This window comes from Schistocerca serialis, chromosome 9 (genome assembly GCF_023864345.2).
Source record: "Schistocerca serialis cubense isolate TAMUIC-IGC-003099 chromosome 9, iqSchSeri2.2, whole genome shotgun sequence".
Taxonomy (NCBI): Eukaryota; Metazoa; Arthropoda; class Insecta; order Orthoptera; family Acrididae; genus Schistocerca; species Schistocerca serialis.
The window spans coordinates 349,972,710-349,993,118 of NC_064646.1; the positions used below are offsets into that span (position 1 = coordinate 349,972,710).

The window sequence follows — 20,409 nt, forward strand, 5'->3', positions numbered from 1 at the left end:
AACTTCTTGTAGCCTTATTACAGGTCACACTTAGTGAGGTGTTGATAATGACGTCTTTGTTGCCTTAAAGGTGTCTTGACTAACGTCAACTCACCGCGTGCAGTCTCAAATGTAACTAACGCTCATGACTGTTACAGCACGTATTTAAAGCAAATCTGATTTGCACTATAATAGTGTAGGCATCATCTTTCAGATGTAAAAACATGCCTGCCAACTTTTGTTTACTTCACGTAAGTCCTGCTTGATGATGGTGGTTTTTTTCCCCCCCGTTAGTGTATCGGTAGTCATTTGAACCATAAAAATACCTTAAGGCTCATTTGACCATTGCAGTTCTGTACAGTGCAACACCTTGCTAGAAGCAGTATCCACTTGCCTTCTCCAGTGTTTTGAATTAGCTCACTACAGCAATTGTACGAACACCATCAGATTTGTCTAGAAATTCAAATTATAGCACACAGAAAGCTCCTCATGCTGTATAAAGAACTGTCAGCACTGCTTTAACGTCTCACAGTATACCTTGAATCATGGCAGTGCTAACTTCGCTTGCGTATTGTTTTTGTATGCAAGTACTACAACAGGGTGTATATGACCCGGGAGAATTGGGAGATCCAGGAAAAACCTGGAAATTTTTTCATCCGGGAGAAAACTGGGAAAAACCTGGAAACTTTTTAGAATTCCAGGATTTTTTTTTTTTTTCAATTTTCAGTTAAATTTGTGTGATTTTGACTGGTAAGAAATAATACTTTAACAAAGGACTGCAGCAATAAACCATGAACGAGAGAAAATACTAAAATAAAACTTAAGTTGCAAAGGAAATGGGCCATGTACACAACAAAACACAGTGCTCAAACAAGTGTCTGCCAGTAGCAAAATCTGTCAAAAGCTTTAGGAAGACTATGTAGTGCTTCATAACAACAAATTGCCTCCGATGAGCATGAAATCACAACTGTTTACATTAGATTCGTGTGAGCAGTTGCGAGTGAGCCCATGTGCATGCGCAGTTGAGTCGCGCATGTACCTTCTCCCGCTTCTGGCTACAGAAGTGGGGCTGTTAGCTGTATAAGCAAGTAGCAAGATGCTACCCGGAAAAATTTTACTGGCGCGTGCAAGTTGCCATATTCACTGGGAACAAACCGGGGTATCTGTCCTGGGTAGCAATTTCAGTCCAGCTTAATCGCCTTGCGGAACAATGAAGATATTTTTGTCAGTTAGCTAAATAAATATGGCTTTATTAACCTTTTCCATTGAGGCAGTCAATTTATTTGAAATAAAGTTCTTAATTCCACACTATTGGCTGGCTTCAACTGTTCACTGCATTTCAAAAGAGCATGTTTTCATCTTCTAGCACGTATAGCATTATGCCATAATAAAGAACCAAAAATGAGATAATACAGTACTGGTACTCCAAGAAAGTTTACAATCGAATCTGGATATAAGAATGTGCACTTTAAGCCGAATTATGCATTTTAGTATGGTTCATGAAATTCCTCTGACGTCTTGTTTCTTTTATGACATAATGCAAGATCTTTTAATGTTTAACACGTACGGACATATGGGATTCCTGCGTCATCGTAGCTGCACAAGCGCGGTGAGGCCTGTTATCTGGCGCTCTCTGGTAACTGCTGAAATGAACCTCTTTCTAACAGGTCGTGGGAAAATATTGCGAATGATTGATTGAAAAGCATTACTTTCAAAGTAAATTTCTTTTTACGCAAGATGAACTAAGTGCGAGAATTTGTGATGAATTTCTTAAATCACAGAGTGTTTGACTCTCATTTAAAAATCAACTGTTTGAGGACGACCATTCAGAAAATATTTCGAGCCCGGGAGATCAGACATTTATGTCAGTATCAAAAATTTTACTGGCACATTTGTGTGATGTATCTTGAAGTGTAACACACGCAAAAAAGATTATACGTGAAAGTTTAGCTTCTCTTGCAGCTTATTAATCATTGAGACCAATATTGTATGTGAAAGCTCTGCTTTTCTTGTAGCAAAACTATCCATATTAATTTACACCATTAACTTTTCCTATTTGTGTGTAAGTGCTACTTAACAGTGATAATGCTATTGGCTGACTACATCACGTGTCCTAAGGCCTGAATATCTACTGTATTGGCTGGTGAGATCACGTGACATGAGCTATGACTGGCTTACAAAAGTGCATCACAATCTCAATTTCAATGCTTTGGAAAGTAACATGCGATGTTTGGTGGAATTCGAATTTATACTTTCATAATACGAAAATATACAGTGTACATGGTCTTTTTTTCTGAGTTTCGTTTTCTAAAGGGCTGAGAGATGCTATGCCAGTGTATAAAACCATAACCATTACCAGGATTGATAAGTTTTACAGTTCCGAGGAAAAGTATACTGTCACTTAACACAGTAAAAGTGTATTTTCACCCGGGAGAAAGTGTTTTTTTAGTTGTCCGCATATACATCCTGTACAAATGCTCAGTTTTGTTGCACCTGACTATGATGTGATGCTACTAAATCTACTATGTATGCTGAAGTTTCTGAATTGATTTTGTGTCTTGTCATATTTAAACTTGCTGAGTGTAAGCTGTGATACCGATATTGAAAATGGCTTGTACTTAATTTAAAATGTGAAATCGTAAAATTATGTTGCCTTGTTTATTGAAAGCGTGGAGTCAGATTTTAGTATTGTAAAATTTATGACGACGTTAATGACAGCATGACCATATATGCAGGATACAGGAGATAGCATCACTGGTCAACATACCAAAAAAGAACCAGTTGATACAGCGTCTAATAGCATATTGGACGCTCAAACGGCAGTACCGCAATGGTGTACCGCTACTGCGGCGACTGCAGAGTTCACACCTAGCACGACGAGACGATCCTCGTCCCTTGCAGGAGGTGGTGAGTGATGCCGTAAGTTGCACACATCTACACATATACACAGAAATGGGTGAGCTCAGATTGCACTGTATGCGAATTTTGTGCTAATTTGACTGCAGGATCAGCTTCCGAGCCACAGAGTTGATGCCACTCATGTCGTCATGTCTTGTGAGTGAAGTGCTGAACAAGTTTATGTTTGTGAGTAATTGTCATCAGTAGGGACACTGGAATCCAGCTACTTCTTTCTGATGTTCATCTGAATTTGTAATTGACAGTTGCAAACTGGAGAATTAGTAACATTATTCAAGTTACAAATGTTTGTTAAACAGGATTCTTGCACACATAAATGTGATTGAATTGCTGAGGCACAAATTGTATATTACCAGTAACTTTTCTGACAACCAATTCTTGAAAAGCTATCCTGAAAAACCTACTTAATCACAATTGTAATGTATAATTAATAGATCACTGGTCTACATCAGTCATTTAATAAATTACTGGCCGATATTTATTGATAATCTAGCTCATTGTTTCAACTCACTTTCTGAATAATAACTATCATAGAAATTGACGCTTGACATTCAGAATGTGTCTCCAAGGTGGCAAAGTTTTGTAAACAGATTCTGTTTCTATGAATGCTAGCATGTAACTGCAATTGTTTTGTATAGACATTTGTTTGTTGATAAGAATTTCACATGTAGATAAAAGGATTTAAACTTTTTGATGGCAATTTGCGCAGACATTGTGTGTGTGTGTGTGTGTGTGTGTGTGTGTGTGTGTGTGTGTCAGTGGCAGCTTTTATAAGAAACTGTTCAAATTGTTTGCAGTGAAACAGTGCCAAACCAGTCTACAAAACTCTCCTCTTTGTGCCACATCTAAAATGCTGAAGTCTTAGTTTGCAACAGTACCATGGCATATACTAAATGAAGTACCACAATGCCAGTTTTTGCAATAGGAGAGAATATTTGTTTGCTTGCAAAGAATGATAATGTAAAATTACTGTTGATCTACTCGGCAACTGCAGCTCAGCATTAGTATCGCCCGTTCTCTTCCAGATAGTTAATACTAATACTACTACTACTACTACTACTACTACTACTAATAATAATGATGATAAAAAGTCATATTTTTCGTGTAAGTGAAAATCGTATAAAAATTAAAGGTCTGTAGGTAAATTCTGAACTGTTGTGTTGGTTAATGGTTACAAGTACCTGTGCTGTGAACACACTCTCTAACTAACCTTGTAAAGATGTAAAATATTGTACATTGTTTGCCTATTTAAAGAGTGTGCTCATCCCCTGTTGACTTAGTTTGAATCTGTGATATTTGTAAATGTCTTTGTTTATGTACTTGATGTCTTTGCCTAGTAATACAATGTTGACTGAAAGTTACTTGTATAGATATGTAAAGTATGATAGAAGATTCTGATATACCTTCAAAGTGAAAGTCACAAATGAAGAGAGAACTTTTTTAAAAATCCCTGATAATGACCTGTTGTCAGAATTTATTTCAATTCAAATGAATGTATTTGGACAGGAGCTTTGTGGGTATGATGCATTCGGAAGATGAACAAATGCTTGTTTCTGACTCAAATTTGTGTCCGTTGTTGTCTCGTGACATGTTTAAACTGAGAAGAATTGTTTAATGTGAAGATTAAATATTTAAAGCCCCTATTTATGAGTGTTTGAAAGTGATTGAGGAATGATGACAGTCTTTTGAATACTAATATGTACTTGTATGCTGAGGCAAACACAGATTTGTAGATCGTATTGAGAAATGTTGTGTGACATTTATTACTGTTGTAATTTCATTCTAGTCATTAATGAATGTCTTTTGAACAGGATATGTGTTGTCAGTTACAAACTAGATTGAATGTATCAGTGAGATATTCTGTTAAACTTTTGGAATATGACCTGCTTACAATGTATTAAAGCTTTTAGTTGGTATTTGAGAAACAGTTAGTAGGCATTTGGCCTATAGCATATTTGTGAATTTTGGATGTGATAATGTTCTGTATACCATACATTCTTTTTTTCTCCTTAAACAATATTTTTGTAGTGTTTTATTGATTGCTGTATAGTTATAATATTTGTATTTTTGTCATTGTCAATATGAAACTGTGGAAATAAATGTATGAATTAGTGTAGGTTATGTCATATTTTAACGTAACCTTTCCACTGAGGACTCTTAATATTTATCACAGCATCTGTAATAACAGATTTCTTTTCATGAGTTTTTTGGCAGATTGAAACCTATAACCAGTTCCCTTACATTCTATAATTTCGGCTACCGTCCTTTTCTATTTTATTTTACAAAGTGTTCACTAGACAGTCTTATTTTTAGTCCAGAAGATTGTGTGTGTGTGTGTGTGTGTGTGTGTGTGTGTGTGTGTGTGTGTGTGTGGTGACACAGAGAAAACAATAATTTTGGAAATAATTTGCATTCATATTAGTACATCTGTAAGTAGGTTTCGGAATAATTAGATAATAAGAAAGTTGTGCAGTTGATCAATTTGGAATCTTAGACAAATTAATTAAATTCAGAACAAATGTATGAACAAAATGGGAGAAAGGAGAATCCAGGAGTGTAAAAAAAGAATGTGAAATTTAGAGTGGATAGTTAATCATACATCTTTGTTTAGAAATATCATTTAATTACATAATTTTGGAACTGTTGAGCAGGAGATGATTACTGACGAGTACCATAGTTGACCAGCAAGTTATCCTTCCTATGTCCCTCACCCCTCCTGCTCCTGCACTGGTGATGTATTTCATTCTCCAATTTCATTGTGGTTTTCTGTACTTTGTTTTATGAATGTAATAAAATCTTACATTCTGCTCATAAACATTTTCAAGTTATGATACTGTAGGAAACTAGTATTTTCCATGAATCAGTTCCATTTATTATGCAGCAAGTAACTGTTCAGAAATCACACTTTCATGTGACATATATTTCTTGGATAAAAAGTATATTATCCATATTTCTATTCTCTTACATTTAGGCATGGCTGTCTTTTATATTTTTTCTACATCTGTCTAACTACTGAAATTGTTATTCTCATGGAACAAGGTTTCACTTTCTTTCTGTCAATTTCCTGTTACATATTCTGAACATCAAAGACATTTGACTGCAGTGGATATGAAAAATCTTTCGATGCATTGACAAAAGTTTGTTATTTTGTCCAGTTGACTGGAAAATTACAAAATTATTAACAAATCCGTCAGGGAGAAAAAATAGTAGTACTCATTGTCTGTTTTATTTCCTTCATTTTTCCTTTCTTATTATCCTTCTCAGTTTTATAAAATTTTATGATGTGATATACTTTTACAATTTTGCAATTAAGTAGTGATGCTGGTTTGAATCACTATCCCAATGTGCTATGAGCATTCATTAAACAGTGTCTGTTTCTATTACAGAAAAAAGTAAATTTTGCAAATTCTAATTGTACTTAATGATTATGAATGCCTTTCCATCAATAGGAACAGGCTTTGTTAAAAGAATTATGATTGCTTGGATGAATGGGCTGTAAATGCTGTTATGTTAAGTACTGAATAAGGAGAAAAGAGAGATTAAGAAACAATAGTATAACTGTATTGTCCGTAGCTCGTGGTCGTGCGGTAGCGTTCTCGCTTCCCACGCCCGGGTTCCAGGGTTCGATTCCTGGTGGGGTCAGAGATTTTCTCTGCCTCGTGATGACTGGGTGTTGTGTGCTGTCCTTAGGTTAGTTAGGTTTAAGTAGTTCTAAGTTCTAGGGGACTGATGACCATAGATGTTAAGTCCCATAGTGCTCAGAGCCATTTTTATAACTGTATTTATCTTTTTTTATTAGTTCATAATACCATTATTAGCTCAACTAATGTACATTGTGTCAAATTGAAGATTTTAATCTTAATGTGTTTTCTCTTATCGGAACTTTGTAGTTCTATTAGAGTTTTCTGCTTCATTTGTATCGTGAGAGTCTCTGTTGATTTAATTGGCAATAGTGACCTTTCTTCTTGCATATCTTGAGTGTCTTGCTTTGTGCTTGTATCCAGTACTAGCTCTGTACTCAGTACCCCGATGAACTATCACATGTGTACCACAGTTATAAAGAATTCATCTTTCCTAATCAGATACAGGTTCGTCACATTGCACACAACACTAATCAATGTTGAGGACAATAATTCTGAACTTTTTCAACTTTATGTAATTTAAGATATGTGAAAATTCAACATTGTATGACTTTTGTTATGAGTCTGTTCGGAACACAGAGGTATTCCTGCTACTTCACTTTTGCAGTGCTATAGCTATCAGTGTTCAAATCTGCTTTACAGGTTTTGTGGTCTAGTGCTAGACATGACACGATTGATACATTTAATTTATTTTCATGTCAGTCTGTTTGAGTCAGAAATGTTATTTAATTCTACTTAGTAGTGCTTCTGTCTTCACATGCAGTGTCCTTTGAACTGAGATGCATGTATGTATAATTGATTTGTTAGTTAGCAAATATACAAAGTTCCCTCCTTTTTTAGTGTATTGGGGGGGGGGGGGGGGGGGCTTCTACATTTAAGTACTGTCCCTATTTTGGGATTCTCAAGGCTCACTGTTTGTAAATGCCCAGTGATTCCTTGAGACTTTTACTCTTCGTGCTCCTTTTCTTTTTTAGTTGATGTGTTTTTGTTATGATTCTTTTGTTGACATCATCTTACGCTGTTCATAAAAATATATTGTGATGTGTTTAATTTGAAAGTATTTATCCTAGAAATTGATATAATTGCAAAATGATAGGTAATTTTAACTGTTTACATCTATCTGTACCATCAAATCTCAAAATAATAATAATAATAATAATAATAATAATAATCATGATCATCATCATTTGCACTTCAAGAATTACTCTCCACTAACTACACTACACCACACTGCTTCCCTCATGTTCCACATTCCACAGTGACCTCTGGGCTTGTAATTTGATTCTTGGTGATTCGACCATTTCATCACCTCACAGAATACCAGAAAACTAAAATCATGCAAATTGTAACATTCGCGATCAATTAAAATTTCTTAAAGTACAGTATTCATATGGTATTATCTGGTCTTCCCCAATTTTGTTGAGTTTTTAAAATATGAAATATGCAGCATTTGAAATGGGATGAAGAGAAAGGCAAGATGGGGACAGCAGACTCATGATTGGTATCATTCTTCAGTGACAGTGACATGTGAAAATTACGTGTGGCGACAAATGTGATTATCCTTCCTAACACGTCCGTTCTGTGGGGAGGAAATTGTTTCACAGGACCAGTACTAAATTTATTACTTATTGCTGGCAGGGAAGTGTATAGCAGTTTCCTCACTGTCACAAGAACAATAAATCACATTAATTTTGAGCCAGAACCTGAGACATTGTAGAATTGCATTTTTGCTCATTTTAATTTTTTTTATTTTTTTATATTTTTTTTTTTATTTTTTTTAAAGAGAGAGTATAAGACTTTCAAAGAACATGCCACCTGCGCCCCCCCCCCCCCTTCCTGCCCCCTCCCCAACACACACCCACACAAAACAGAAAGGTAGATAATGTTTTCCCATCAAATGTATATTATTCCTGCAAAGCAGAATGGATGATATTGGGAAATTGAGTTAATAATCTTCATGTGGCAAGTAGGCTGATACTGGGGTCACAGAGTTATGTGTACTCTGACTGATAACCTTTTTTTCATACAAAAATTTCTTCTTCTGTAGTAATATCATGAAACAGTAAGCAATCTGCAGCTCACCTTGTATACTAGTTATTTTTTGTTTATGATTTTTGTCTTATATTAGTAAAAATTTATTTCTGTACATTTTATTGATTGTGTGGAAGTGCACTTTACTTGAATTTAAATTTGTTTTGTTGTATACATGTTCACACACAAACAAATAGTGTCTGCTTTTTACTTGGTTTTAGATCTGGTATTTTACTTCTCACAAATTTTGTTTCATTTGTTTAATTTATAATAAAGTAAGCCAACACAAATTTTTGTAAGAACTTCTTTAAAACTTGAGTTTTTATTACAGTTAAAGAGAGTGCATTTACAACTGTCCTTTTAAGATTGCTCATTTGTCTAAAATTACAGAAATCATTAGTATTAAACCAGATTCCAAACATTTTACTTTTTCTTGTATTTTGAATATCTTATGACGCAGTGAAACGTCAGTACAGCTTCGTGCTTCACATAACATCAATCATCATATCTTCAATATAATTTTTAATTTTGCTGCAGGAAATTTGATTGTAATGATACATGTTAAAAAGACAACAAGCTCATGTCAACAGTGTGCTTGATTTATTTCTTATGACCTGTTATACATCTTATTGAATAGTGGGAAATTGATAACTATGTGTGTCTGTAGGAATGAGATAAAATAACTACAACAAATGCCTGTGACCCGTGCTAGTCTTCTATTAAAAACACAAACATAGTGCTTTCAGTCTTCATACTCACAGTTAAAGGCTCTGCCTGTTTGCTCAGTTCTTTCCTTTACCTTTCTGATTTTATGCCTGAGCTACGCTGTTTAATCTGAAGAAGTGGACTGTCAGGAGGAAGTGTATGTACTTTGTAAGATCTTATAGTCCTTAAATTTTACATTGCCTGGATAAAAGATTTTCGTAAGCTGTTTGGGTAGAGGCCAGTTATTGTTGAGAAGAGGGGGGGGGGGGGGGGGGGGACAATTTTTGGATGCTAAAAGTCATTGAACGTGAGTACTTAACAACATTCTCCTATTGATATGTGTGAAATATAACTGCAAATATTTATTTCCAAGTTCCCTCCCTTATTTTTCTCTTAGACTGTTCACACCACTCTTACTTTTGCAAAATGTTCTTTCCCAGTCTCTTTAATGAAAGTCAAGCTAATTATCATTTCTGGTGCCATTTAGCCCTTAAAACTACTATGGAAATTTTGCATAATCAACTGCATATTGATTTTACAATATCGCCACAGTGATTATCAAAGGAAGCAATAATTTTGTTCACATACCAGAAGTAGAGAATGAAGGAATGATAATATTTTTGAAGAAGAGCATCATGAAACCACCAAATTCTGCCATTATGTTTATTTATTTATTGATGCCCACTTTTGATCAAGTGATTATCGTAGAGTCACTAATATCATTACAGTAGGTTAAAGGAACATTGTTTGACATTAATTATTATATATAGTAGTTGACACATGTGCAAGTGACAGGTGCTGCAACTGATAATGAAAATTTACTTAACTTCAAGGAACCTTCCTTTCACCTTACGCAATGATATTAATGACTTGAAGACTGTCACTTGATTGAAACTGGGTGTTGATAAAGGAATATATATTACAACAGGTTTTGTCGGTTTTGTGATGCCATACTTTTAGATAATTAAAGCTGTGTAGCTCTGTTAACAAAAATATTTTAAGTGACAATACAGCATAATTTTTTTTTTAAATTATATAATACACAGTTTATGAAATAGTGTAAATTTTGTATGTGGTGGTAGATAGGAAAAAGAAAACAAAAATTGAGGATATAGAGTCAACAAAAAATATATTTGTGGAAACAAAAATTCAGTTAGGTTGTTATTACAACTATGCAGAGACTATTCAACAGAAGTTGACATGTAGTTCACAGTGGAGAGAATGCAGCAGGGTAGTTAAGGTCAGTATAACACTACCAAGACTTGCTTCAAGTTTTATAAAAAGTTAAAACTCGTTTGAAATTCTATTTGAGCAGTTTGTGTTTTATTAGACGTGGTTCTGCTGAAGATAATACACACTTTTTTCAGTCAACTTGTAGATTGTCCCATTAAATGATTTTTAATCATTGTGTTGAAAATAAAATATTTTGATAATTTATCTGACACCCAACCAACTTAACTTCCACTTTGCATAGAGTTACATTCAGTTTAAATGTTTTACTGTTTTATCTTCAAAGGAATTATCTTGCAGTGTATGCATGTGGTTAGCGACTACATCTGAGTCCCTTTGGTATGACATAACTATTTTCTTACTGTACTTTGCCCAGTGGCGTTCTCCCTATTAATAAAACAAGTACACAGAGAGAAAAAAAATTGCAACACCAAGAAAAATAAAGTTGGTAGGCATGTCTCTACATCAGATTTCACCCCAGTTGCTCAAGAGTGGTTCTAGTGGTGTCATTATGAGGATACAAAACTTTAAATACGTGCTGGAATGATTGTGAATGTCAGTTACCTTTTGTTATTGGATGTGGTAAGTTGATGTTAGTCAATAATGCCTTTAAGGTGACAAAAGAGGCCATTATCAGCATCTTACTAAGTTTGAACATCATCATGTAATAGGGCTACGAGAAGCTGGATGCTGTTTCTGCAATATTGCAGAAAGATGTGGCAGGAATGTTGTCATTGTAAATGATTGGTGTCAATGGTGCTCGTGAGAACGTACGGTTGCAAGAAGACCAGGCCCTAGATGGCCAGATGGCACTACCTAGAGAGAAGACATTATGTTCGGCATATGGTTCTGGCACATCATACTGCATCTGCAGCAGCATTTTGAGCAGCAGTTGGCACCACAATAACACTGCAAACTGTTACACTTTCGTTACTTCAAGGACAGCTCCGAACCAGACGCCTGTAGCTTGCATTCCACTGATCACAAACCACCGCCATTTGTGATTTTAGTGGTGTCAAGTGAGAGCTAATTGGAGGGCAGGGTGGAGGTCTGTTGTATTTTCTGATGAAAGCTGGTTCTGCCTTGTGCCAGTGGTGGCCATGTGTTGGTTACGAAGAGTCCAGTTGAGTGCATGAAACCAATCTGTCTGTGTGCTATGCACATTGGGCCTACATCTGGAGTTATGATCTGGGGAGCGATGTTGTATGACAGCAGGAGCACACTCGTAGTTATCCCACGCATCCTGACTGCTAATGTCAGGCTGGTTAGTAATCATAATTCTTGTGAAACACAACTAACTCTTTATTCACACGAAGTGTTGAGTGCTATCAAAAAGGGCTTTCAATTTACGTCTGTATTTATAGATTTCCAGAAGGCTTTTGACACTACCTCACCATCGGCTTGTGATCAACTGCATGCTTATAGAATATCATCTGAGGTATTCGACTGGATTTGTGATTTCCTGTCAGAGAGGTCACAGTTCTAATAATTGACGGAAAGTCATTGAGTAAAACAACAGTGGTTTCCTGTGTTCCCCAGTATAGTGTTTTAGGCCTTCTGCTGTTCCTTATCTATATAAACGATTTATAAGACAATCTGAGCAGTAGTCTTAGGTTGTTTGCAGGTGACACTGTTGTTTACTACCTAGTAAAGTCATCAGAAGATAAAAAAATTGCAAAATGATTTAGAAAAGTTGTATGTTTGGTGCAAAAATAGGCAATTGACTCTAAATAATGAAAAATGTGAGGTCATCCATGAGCGCTAATAGGAATGTGTTAAACTTCGGTTACAAGATAAATAAATCAAATCTAACAGCTGTAAATCCTACTGAGTACCTAGAAATTACAATTATGGGCAACTTCAGTTGGAAAAAGCACACAAAAAATGCTGTGGGGAAGGCGAACGAAAGACTTCTGTTTTATTGGCAGAACACTTAGAAGATGCAACTGATCTACAAAAGAGAGTGCCTACGGTACACTCATCCATCCTCTTTTGGAGTACTGGTGCGCTGTGTGGGATCCTTACCATGTATGGTTAATGGAGTACATTGAGAAAGTTTGAAGAAGGGCGGTAAGTTTTGTATTATCAAGAAATAGGGGAGAGAGTGTTGCGGACATGATATAGGATTTGGAGTGGACATCATTAAAACAAAGGCAGTTCTCGTTGCGGCAAGGTGTTTTCACAATATTTCAATTGGCACCTTTCTCCTCTGAATCCGAAAATATTTTGTTGACACTGACCTACATAGGAAGAAACAGTCATCATAATAAAATAAGGGAAATGAGAACTTGCACAGGAGGATACAGGTGTTTGTTTTCCTCACACACTGTTTGAGAGTGGAATAATAGTGTGTTGTTGTGAAGGTGGCTCAGTGAACCCTCTGCCAGGTGCTTGGGTGTGATTTGCAGAGTATCCATGAAGCTGCAGATGTAGATTTTACCTGTTGTGTGTCATTCATGAACAGCATTCGAAGGAGTGTTTAGTGCAAGATAACAGTCAGCCACATACTTTTATTGTAGCCCAATATGCTCGACGGTGTCAACATGTTGCCTCGGCCTGCTCGTTCACCAGATCTGTCTCCAGTCGATCACGTACAGATCATCATCAGACGACAACTCCAGTGTCATCCACAAATGGCATTAACCGTCCCTGTATTGACTGACCAAGTGCAACAGCATGGAACTCCTTCCCAAAGAATGACATCCAGTACCTGTACAATAAAATGCATGCACATTTCATTGCTTGCATTCAATATTGTGACAGGTACACTGGATTTTAATGTACCAGCATTTCACATTTGCAATGGCTTATCTCGCATTTACATTAAGCTGCAATCTTGCTATGTTAATCACTTAACTACGTTAATATAATAGAGGGAAACATTCCACGTGGGAAAAATATATCTAAAAACAAAGATGATGTGACATACCAAACAAAAGTGCTGGCAGGTCGATAGACACACAAACAAACACAACATACACACAAAATTCAAGCTTTCGCAACCAACGGTTGCTTCATCAGGAAAGAGGGAAGGAGAGGGAAAGACGAAAGGATGTGGGTTTTAAGGGAGAGGGTAAGGAGTCATTCCAATCCCTGGAGCGGAAAGACTTACCTTAGGGGGAAAAAAGGACAGGTATACACTCGCGCGCGCGCGCGCGCACACACACACACACACACACACACACACACACACACACACACACATATCCATCCGCACATACACAGACACAAGCAGACATTTGTAAAGGCAAAGAGTGTTTGTGTTTGTTTGTGTGCTATCGACCTGCCAGCACTTTCGTTTGGTAAGTCACATCATCTTTGTTTTTAGATATACTTAAATATGTTACCTAGACAAATTTATTCCCACAATTACATTACTCTACACGAGTTATTTGAAGGTTGGATAAACATCAGCTAAAAGTTGTCACCTATCTGTTACAGAGGAAAATGAGCAGGTCAGTAGTTGTTTGTGACCAGTTGGCATACTTGGAAGTTTTTTAAGGACCTTGCCAACAACAGTACTGCAGCTTTCCCCCCTCCCCCAGATTTAGCAGATTAATACACATGATTCAAAATGAATGGGACGAAAAAGAAGTATTGCTGTGACTACAGTAATAACTTTATTTCAGAAATACACATGTAAGTTGAAAGTCTTAACTCCTGTAAATGGTAGCTTCCACGATAGGAGAGACATATTATGTGACAGAATATGCAAAAACATCATCAATAATTGTTCAAAGATATTTTGGGACCATGTTTGGTAAAGTGACACCACACTGTCACAACATTGCTAGTTGGGCAAAGCAATCCGTGGAGACGAGATGCAAATGCAAAAGGTCTGTCGAGAATAAAGTGTTAGAAAACATTTGTACGATTTACGAAAGAGGCCCCAGAAAATCCACATGTCATGTCAGCAGAGAAGTGAATGTGTTGCAGTTAACAGTGTGGCATATGTTGCACAAGCGTCAACAGTTCCAAGGCATACAGAATTCAAAAGTTGCGGGCACAGAAACTAGCCGAAAAACCAAAACGGAGGCAACTGTGCATTGATTTTCAAGCCCAAATAGAGATGAATATTTTTTCTCTTTGGTTAGTGCCTCAGTTGACAGAAGAGGTATCCAACTTCATTTTGCAGTGAGATGGATCCCCACCACCTTGACATAACTTCATATGTAGTCACTTCAATGAGCATCTCCAACAATGCTGGTTTATTCCTATTGGGTTGAACAATGTGCCATTCATAATGTGTCCCACCGTGCCACATGCCCCTAAACCAGTGGGTTTTTCTTTCTTTTGTGAATGTGTGAAGGACATGGTTTATGCACCCCTGTTTCCACAGGATTTACATGTAAAGTATCAGAAAACCAGCTTGGTTAACTCCATTGATCAGGCTGTGCTGGAGTGGGTGTGGCAGGAATGGATAAACATCTGTCATGTAACAAATGGAGCCACATCAAACATCTGTGAATGTGTATAGCAACTGTGAGAATTGGCCTTTGATTGTATATGTGTATTTCTGAAACACAGGCATTACTGTAGTCACAGGAATACTTGCTTTTTGTCCCATTTTGAATCACCCTTTACTTACCAGATTATCCTTCAGCAATTGCTCAACAGAAACACGGAGAAACTCTCAGAAATGTATCAAAATGTTTAAAAAAGTAGGCAGCAAAAGTCTTTTGTGTGAACCACTTGGCAGTTGGTGGCATCCTTCCAACCAAATATGAGGACACCATGGTCCATTATGACAGTAGAATGAAACAAGTAGTGGATTTAGTAACATTCGGTGCTAACATCAATGGACTGCAGATACTCAAGGTCTGATAGGAAACCACAGTCACCGCAGTACCAGTACCAAGCAAAGATCAGACTCCCATAAAAGATTTTCAAGGATTTTCAGTACTTTGTCTATGAGACCGAGGAGAGAATAACTATCAACATCTGACCTTGTGGGCCACCCACTTGTTAAAGAATAAGCCTTGTTTTGTGTAAGGTCATGCTGTGATTGAGTGCCAAATATAACTCTTATACACCGACAAAGAATTCGAAATAGTGACGCCCAGTTTCTTCACTGCACCACATTGCAAGACAAACTCCCATTATTCTTCCCAGAAGTTTTTCTTAGTACTGTTGTTGCATGTCCTCAAAGTCTTACAGAATTGAGAGCATGTAAACCTTCCTGAAGGCGTTACGTTTTGAGAAGAATATTGACCCTCCACATAAATAATGTGCTGTGGTGGGCTAGTAACTTACTTTAACTAGGAGTTGCCTTTGACACAATCAACCACAAGAGCTCATCTGAAATTTTCACTAATAAAGGAAGAGAGTGTATCTACTGCCTTCTGCAAAATATATTTCTGTGTTACATTACAGTACAGAAATAGCCATTACTTATACAGGAAAATGGATTGCCGTATAGTATTGTACTATCCCCAATGAGTTATAACAGTCATATGAAAGATCAGTGTGTCAAAGGTTATTTAAACTCAAGATCCTGCATCCGTCACACATTGTAACTCTTCTAAGGAAATAGTGATATCACTGTCACATAACAACTGAGAAGCTGCTATTGGCAGCAACCAGCAGAGACCAAACCACAGCAAGATACTAGCCTCTTCTTTCCACGTGTTTTAAAAATGATCATGAAAGATAGGATGTCAAATGATAAAGACCCTCATCAGTTCTGAAATAATGTGAAATATTTGGAAGTGAAAACTGAATGTAGCATGTCTTTCAAAGTGTACTATCAGGTCCAAACTGAAAGTAAATATTGAAAATAACATTTGAGAACTGAGACTTTTTTAGCAAGGGAATATGCCACATAATTTTGGCGGTACTAAGTGAAACAGTGTATTTTTACGACAGACTTCAGTGAGTGAAATGTGTAGTCCAGATATTACAGCGAAAAGACCCATCATAACGTCACGACAGGAAATAACACACAGAGAAAAACGGCTGGCAATGGCAGATTGGTAGCAAGAGAGAGGTGCTAAAAACTGCAGCCCAGCCATTGTGCTTCTCTATGACGGAATGTGCTTACCAACTGTGGTGTAAATCTGTTTAACTTAAATGAAATGTAATAACTAATAACCAGTTGCATCAAACCCACACTGCTCAATAAACTGTGCAAAGTTGCAGAATTTATGGACTCTCAAAGAGTCATCTGCAAGAGTTTCCCTAGCAGAGAACTTACCGAGCCTCTAAAAGACTATCACAACAGGAGATGCCCAGTATTGCAAACTTGAGACTGAAGTGAACTGCATCAGATCAGTTGTAGCACCACTGAAAGCAAACCTGGCCAGTGGGAGGGTGGCTGTGTATAGATGAACACAATGACAGATATGATTGTGGAAAATATCAGGATATGAAATATGTCTTGCCTTTTCCCAACTGTTCTAGTAAATGTACCCTAGACAAATTTTGGCAAGGAAGCATTGAACATGTCTACTTTTGTACCAAAAACTTTGATTTCTGAACATGAAAAAGTATTCTGTACGGCAAAAAGGACACTCGGATATATGAACCAGTACTATCACAACCAACCATCTACAAAATAACACTGTGGGATAATGCAGCCCTTGATGGTCAAAGGGAAACTTCCATCTGGTCCCATTAATATTGTATACTAAGTTTCTGGAAAGGCTTTGGAAATTTGATGGTGATCTAAACAGGTGGGATCATACAGGAGAAAATTGGTTTGACTATAGGAAGCTACAGGACTGAGAGTCTCTGCAAATGTCATCAGAAATTGCACGTCATGGAGAACTGATCCAGTAAATGGAATCTAAAGCTGATCATAAGATCTATTATGTTAATTACACTGTTTTTTTTTTTCAAAAGTTGTAAGTTTTTTTTTTTTCATGTTAGTAATATTTTATGTTGATAGTTTTGTAGTAATATTCTGGAACCAGTAAATGATAAATATTATCTCAAGAGTCTTTGAAAGCTTGTCACACTTGATTTATTCGTAATATTTTCGATCACTCGTATTCACTAAGGCTAATTGAGGATCATATTTGCAAAACTCGCTTATGCTAAAAATAAAATTTTACACAAGATACATTTGTTTAATTAACAAGGAAGTTTAGAGGGAAAAATTCTTTGTGGTTAACATGTTTTGCACAGTTTTGAATATATTTTAAGATACTTTGTATATACATAATATTTTTAACTATTTGTCAACTACTGGGAGTAGAAAAAGAGTTTTCTTTTTCAAAACTCGCTTTATGCTTAAGCTAGAACAGTGATACCTGAATATTATGATAAGGAAACACATTAGCCTCATTGCATCCTTCTTCATTTCTGCACTCATATGGTTTATCTGGAACAATTGCAGCATGTTTCATTACTTTGAACGTAAGAATGTTCTTCAAAACCTTTGGTTTGTCATTGGTTTGTCCGTAAGTTACTTCTCGTAAGTACATTTTGAAAGGCAAGGCAGACTTAAAAAAGCAAAACCAGTCTTCTTCCCACACCAGCACCTTTCCAAACTATGCTAGAATATTCGCTCATGCAGAAGGTGATATTACATCTTTCTTCAGATATTCCTTCTCAACTCTAACAAATACATGGTCCGGTGGCATGAAACTATCTCCACGAATAGGAAAATAGTGGGTAAGTTTAGAGAACACTGTAGTGTATTCCATAAAACGCCCCACCATACAGAGAGTTGTGATGTGTGAGTCCCATACAGAGAGTTGTGATGTGTGAGTCCCAAGAAAGCTCAAGTTTCAGTCCTCTCTTACGAATACCTCTGGTTCTCTCTTCCAAATATTCATTTGGACTTCTTCCAGCTTCTGTTTCAAGCTTGTTTCACATCAAGTATATTGAAAAATATTATCAATACCTTGTTTTGGTTCATGTGTCACCACAGCCAGTTTATAGAAGCAAATCTGTCTTGCATAAAAGGCTTCTTAAACAGAGGTTTCACAGAGGTTGATTTCGTTACATGTTGACTTTTACAGTGTCTTCAAGTATTTGTTCATAATACTGTGGAACTTCTTTTCACATGCTTTATGCAGGCGGAGGCTAGTTTTACACATTTCTTGCCATTGTTTGATTCCTGCGATGTTATTTTCAGTTCAAGCTCCTTGCGTGTTGAACGTGAGTCATTGTGAGGGTTACTAAAGCCAAGATTAAAATTCTTACAAAACGCTGTCTCAAATTTTGACACAGAACAGCTTTTAGTACATGCTTGTCTCTGTTCTTTGCACAAAATTTCCCACATTATATTCACATTTAATGTGAGGGCATATATGACCTACTCAGTTTCCTTCTGCCATAATGACACACACTACACATACACAGTCAGTGACACACACTACACATACATAGTCAGTTACACAAAAAAGTATATGCTGCTATCTGTGTGAAATAAAAGACCCTATTATAAATATATGTTTACATGAAAATACATCTTATTACTAATTGCACAGTTACCTAATTGTCAATCCAGTCACCACCATTATTGATTATGACTTTGCACCTTAGCCCTCTGGTAAATGATCCAGGTTTCCAATCTGTAAATATCATTTAACCCACTTCACAACAAATGCCTTTGACTTCCTAAGATTTTTAGCAGTAGCTCCGCATGAAAGCTTTGGTCCCTTTGGATGATTTACAAGGACCACTGCCTCGTGACACTTCAGGTATTTTGTACTCATTTTAAACTGCAACCGATGAAACAAAGCATTCAACTTCACACTGTGTGTCTATACACTGTGCAAAAGCACATTGATCACGGATTCGAAACCACTACCAGAGATGTTGCCGCGGATGTTACATTTAAAATTATGCCATACACTTTCTTGTGGAACTGACAGTACTTCAAAATGTGCTATTTCACTTGTTGGGCCATAACTATGTCAGCTTGAGTTGTTCTTGAGCCACTGCTTCATACATATAGAGCAGTCCCATGTTGTTGATAGTGCCAAACAATCCAAGCCAGCAACCCTGAGATACACCTGTTATTTTTTTAAATGTTGCAGCAAAAACTGGTACTTAGGATCCATCTCAAAGTTTTATGTTATACTTGATAGACAGTGATTTAGAAGCCTTAGCATCAGTGGACTCTACAACTTATCAAGCTATTCCTGAGATATCCATTTATGGCAGAAGGAATGCATCTTATTTGGTCTTAACTCCTGAAGAATGTAATAGATCATTGAAATATTTTAGCATAAGAGAATTTGCTTGCTTGACAGTCTTTGCCTCCATGGTTGCTTTGTTCACTCCTTTCAGCATGCCTGCATTCAATATCAGGTGCTGCATTTTGCCTTGAATACTGAGATGATTTTGCTTTGGAGATGTTTGACAGCTTCAATGCTCCTCTTTTATCCCCACCATGTGTTTCACTCACAAGATTATTATATTCACCATCACCTTCCACATTCACTATTTAACAGGAGTCTAGTCTTCTACACTTAATTTCTACAAAATGACGGTAACTGGCGACCAGCGACCAACTCGTATAACAGCTACTCCCCCCCTCCCCAGGCAATCACAGGCCCTGTAGACCACAGGCTGCATCAGCGATCTGCTTCCACCGCCTTCTATCTCTCGCGCAGCCTCTCTCCACCTTGCGGAAATTCCTAATGCTGCCAAGTCCTTCTCTACATCATCTTCATCTTTCCACCTTGTACAAGGTCGGCCCAATGGTCTTGTTGCCTGCAGAGTTCCTTCAAATGCTTTCTTGGTGATTCTGCTGTTTTCCATTCTGGCCACATGTCCAGCCCATTGCAGTCTCCTACTTTTTAATTTCTGGATGATAGTGGGTTGCTTCATTAACTGATACATTTCATTGTTCTTTCGAATTCTCCATACGCCATTCTCCAACACAAGTCCCCAGATTTTTCTCATTACTTTTCTTTCAAAAACATTCAGTTTTTCTCTTTCATTCTTTGTAAGT

General features: G+C 36.9%; 1 protein-coding gene across 2 annotated transcripts in view; it reads left to right on the forward strand.

The window, feature by feature from the left end:
- The window catches only part of LOC126418486 (peregrin), a 259,171-nt gene that overhangs the window by 70,697 nt on the left and 168,065 nt on the right, over positions 1 to 20,409 (forward strand). Inside the window, exon 9 of one of the 2 annotated variants that reach the window (XM_050085261.1) lies at positions 2,715 to 2,898. In XM_050085261.1, coding sequence (XP_049941218.1) covers positions 2,715 to 2,898 — 184 coding nt within the window. The remainder of the gene's footprint in view (positions 1 to 2,714; positions 2,899 to 20,409) is intronic. The other variant, XM_050085262.1, reaches the window with a different exon arrangement.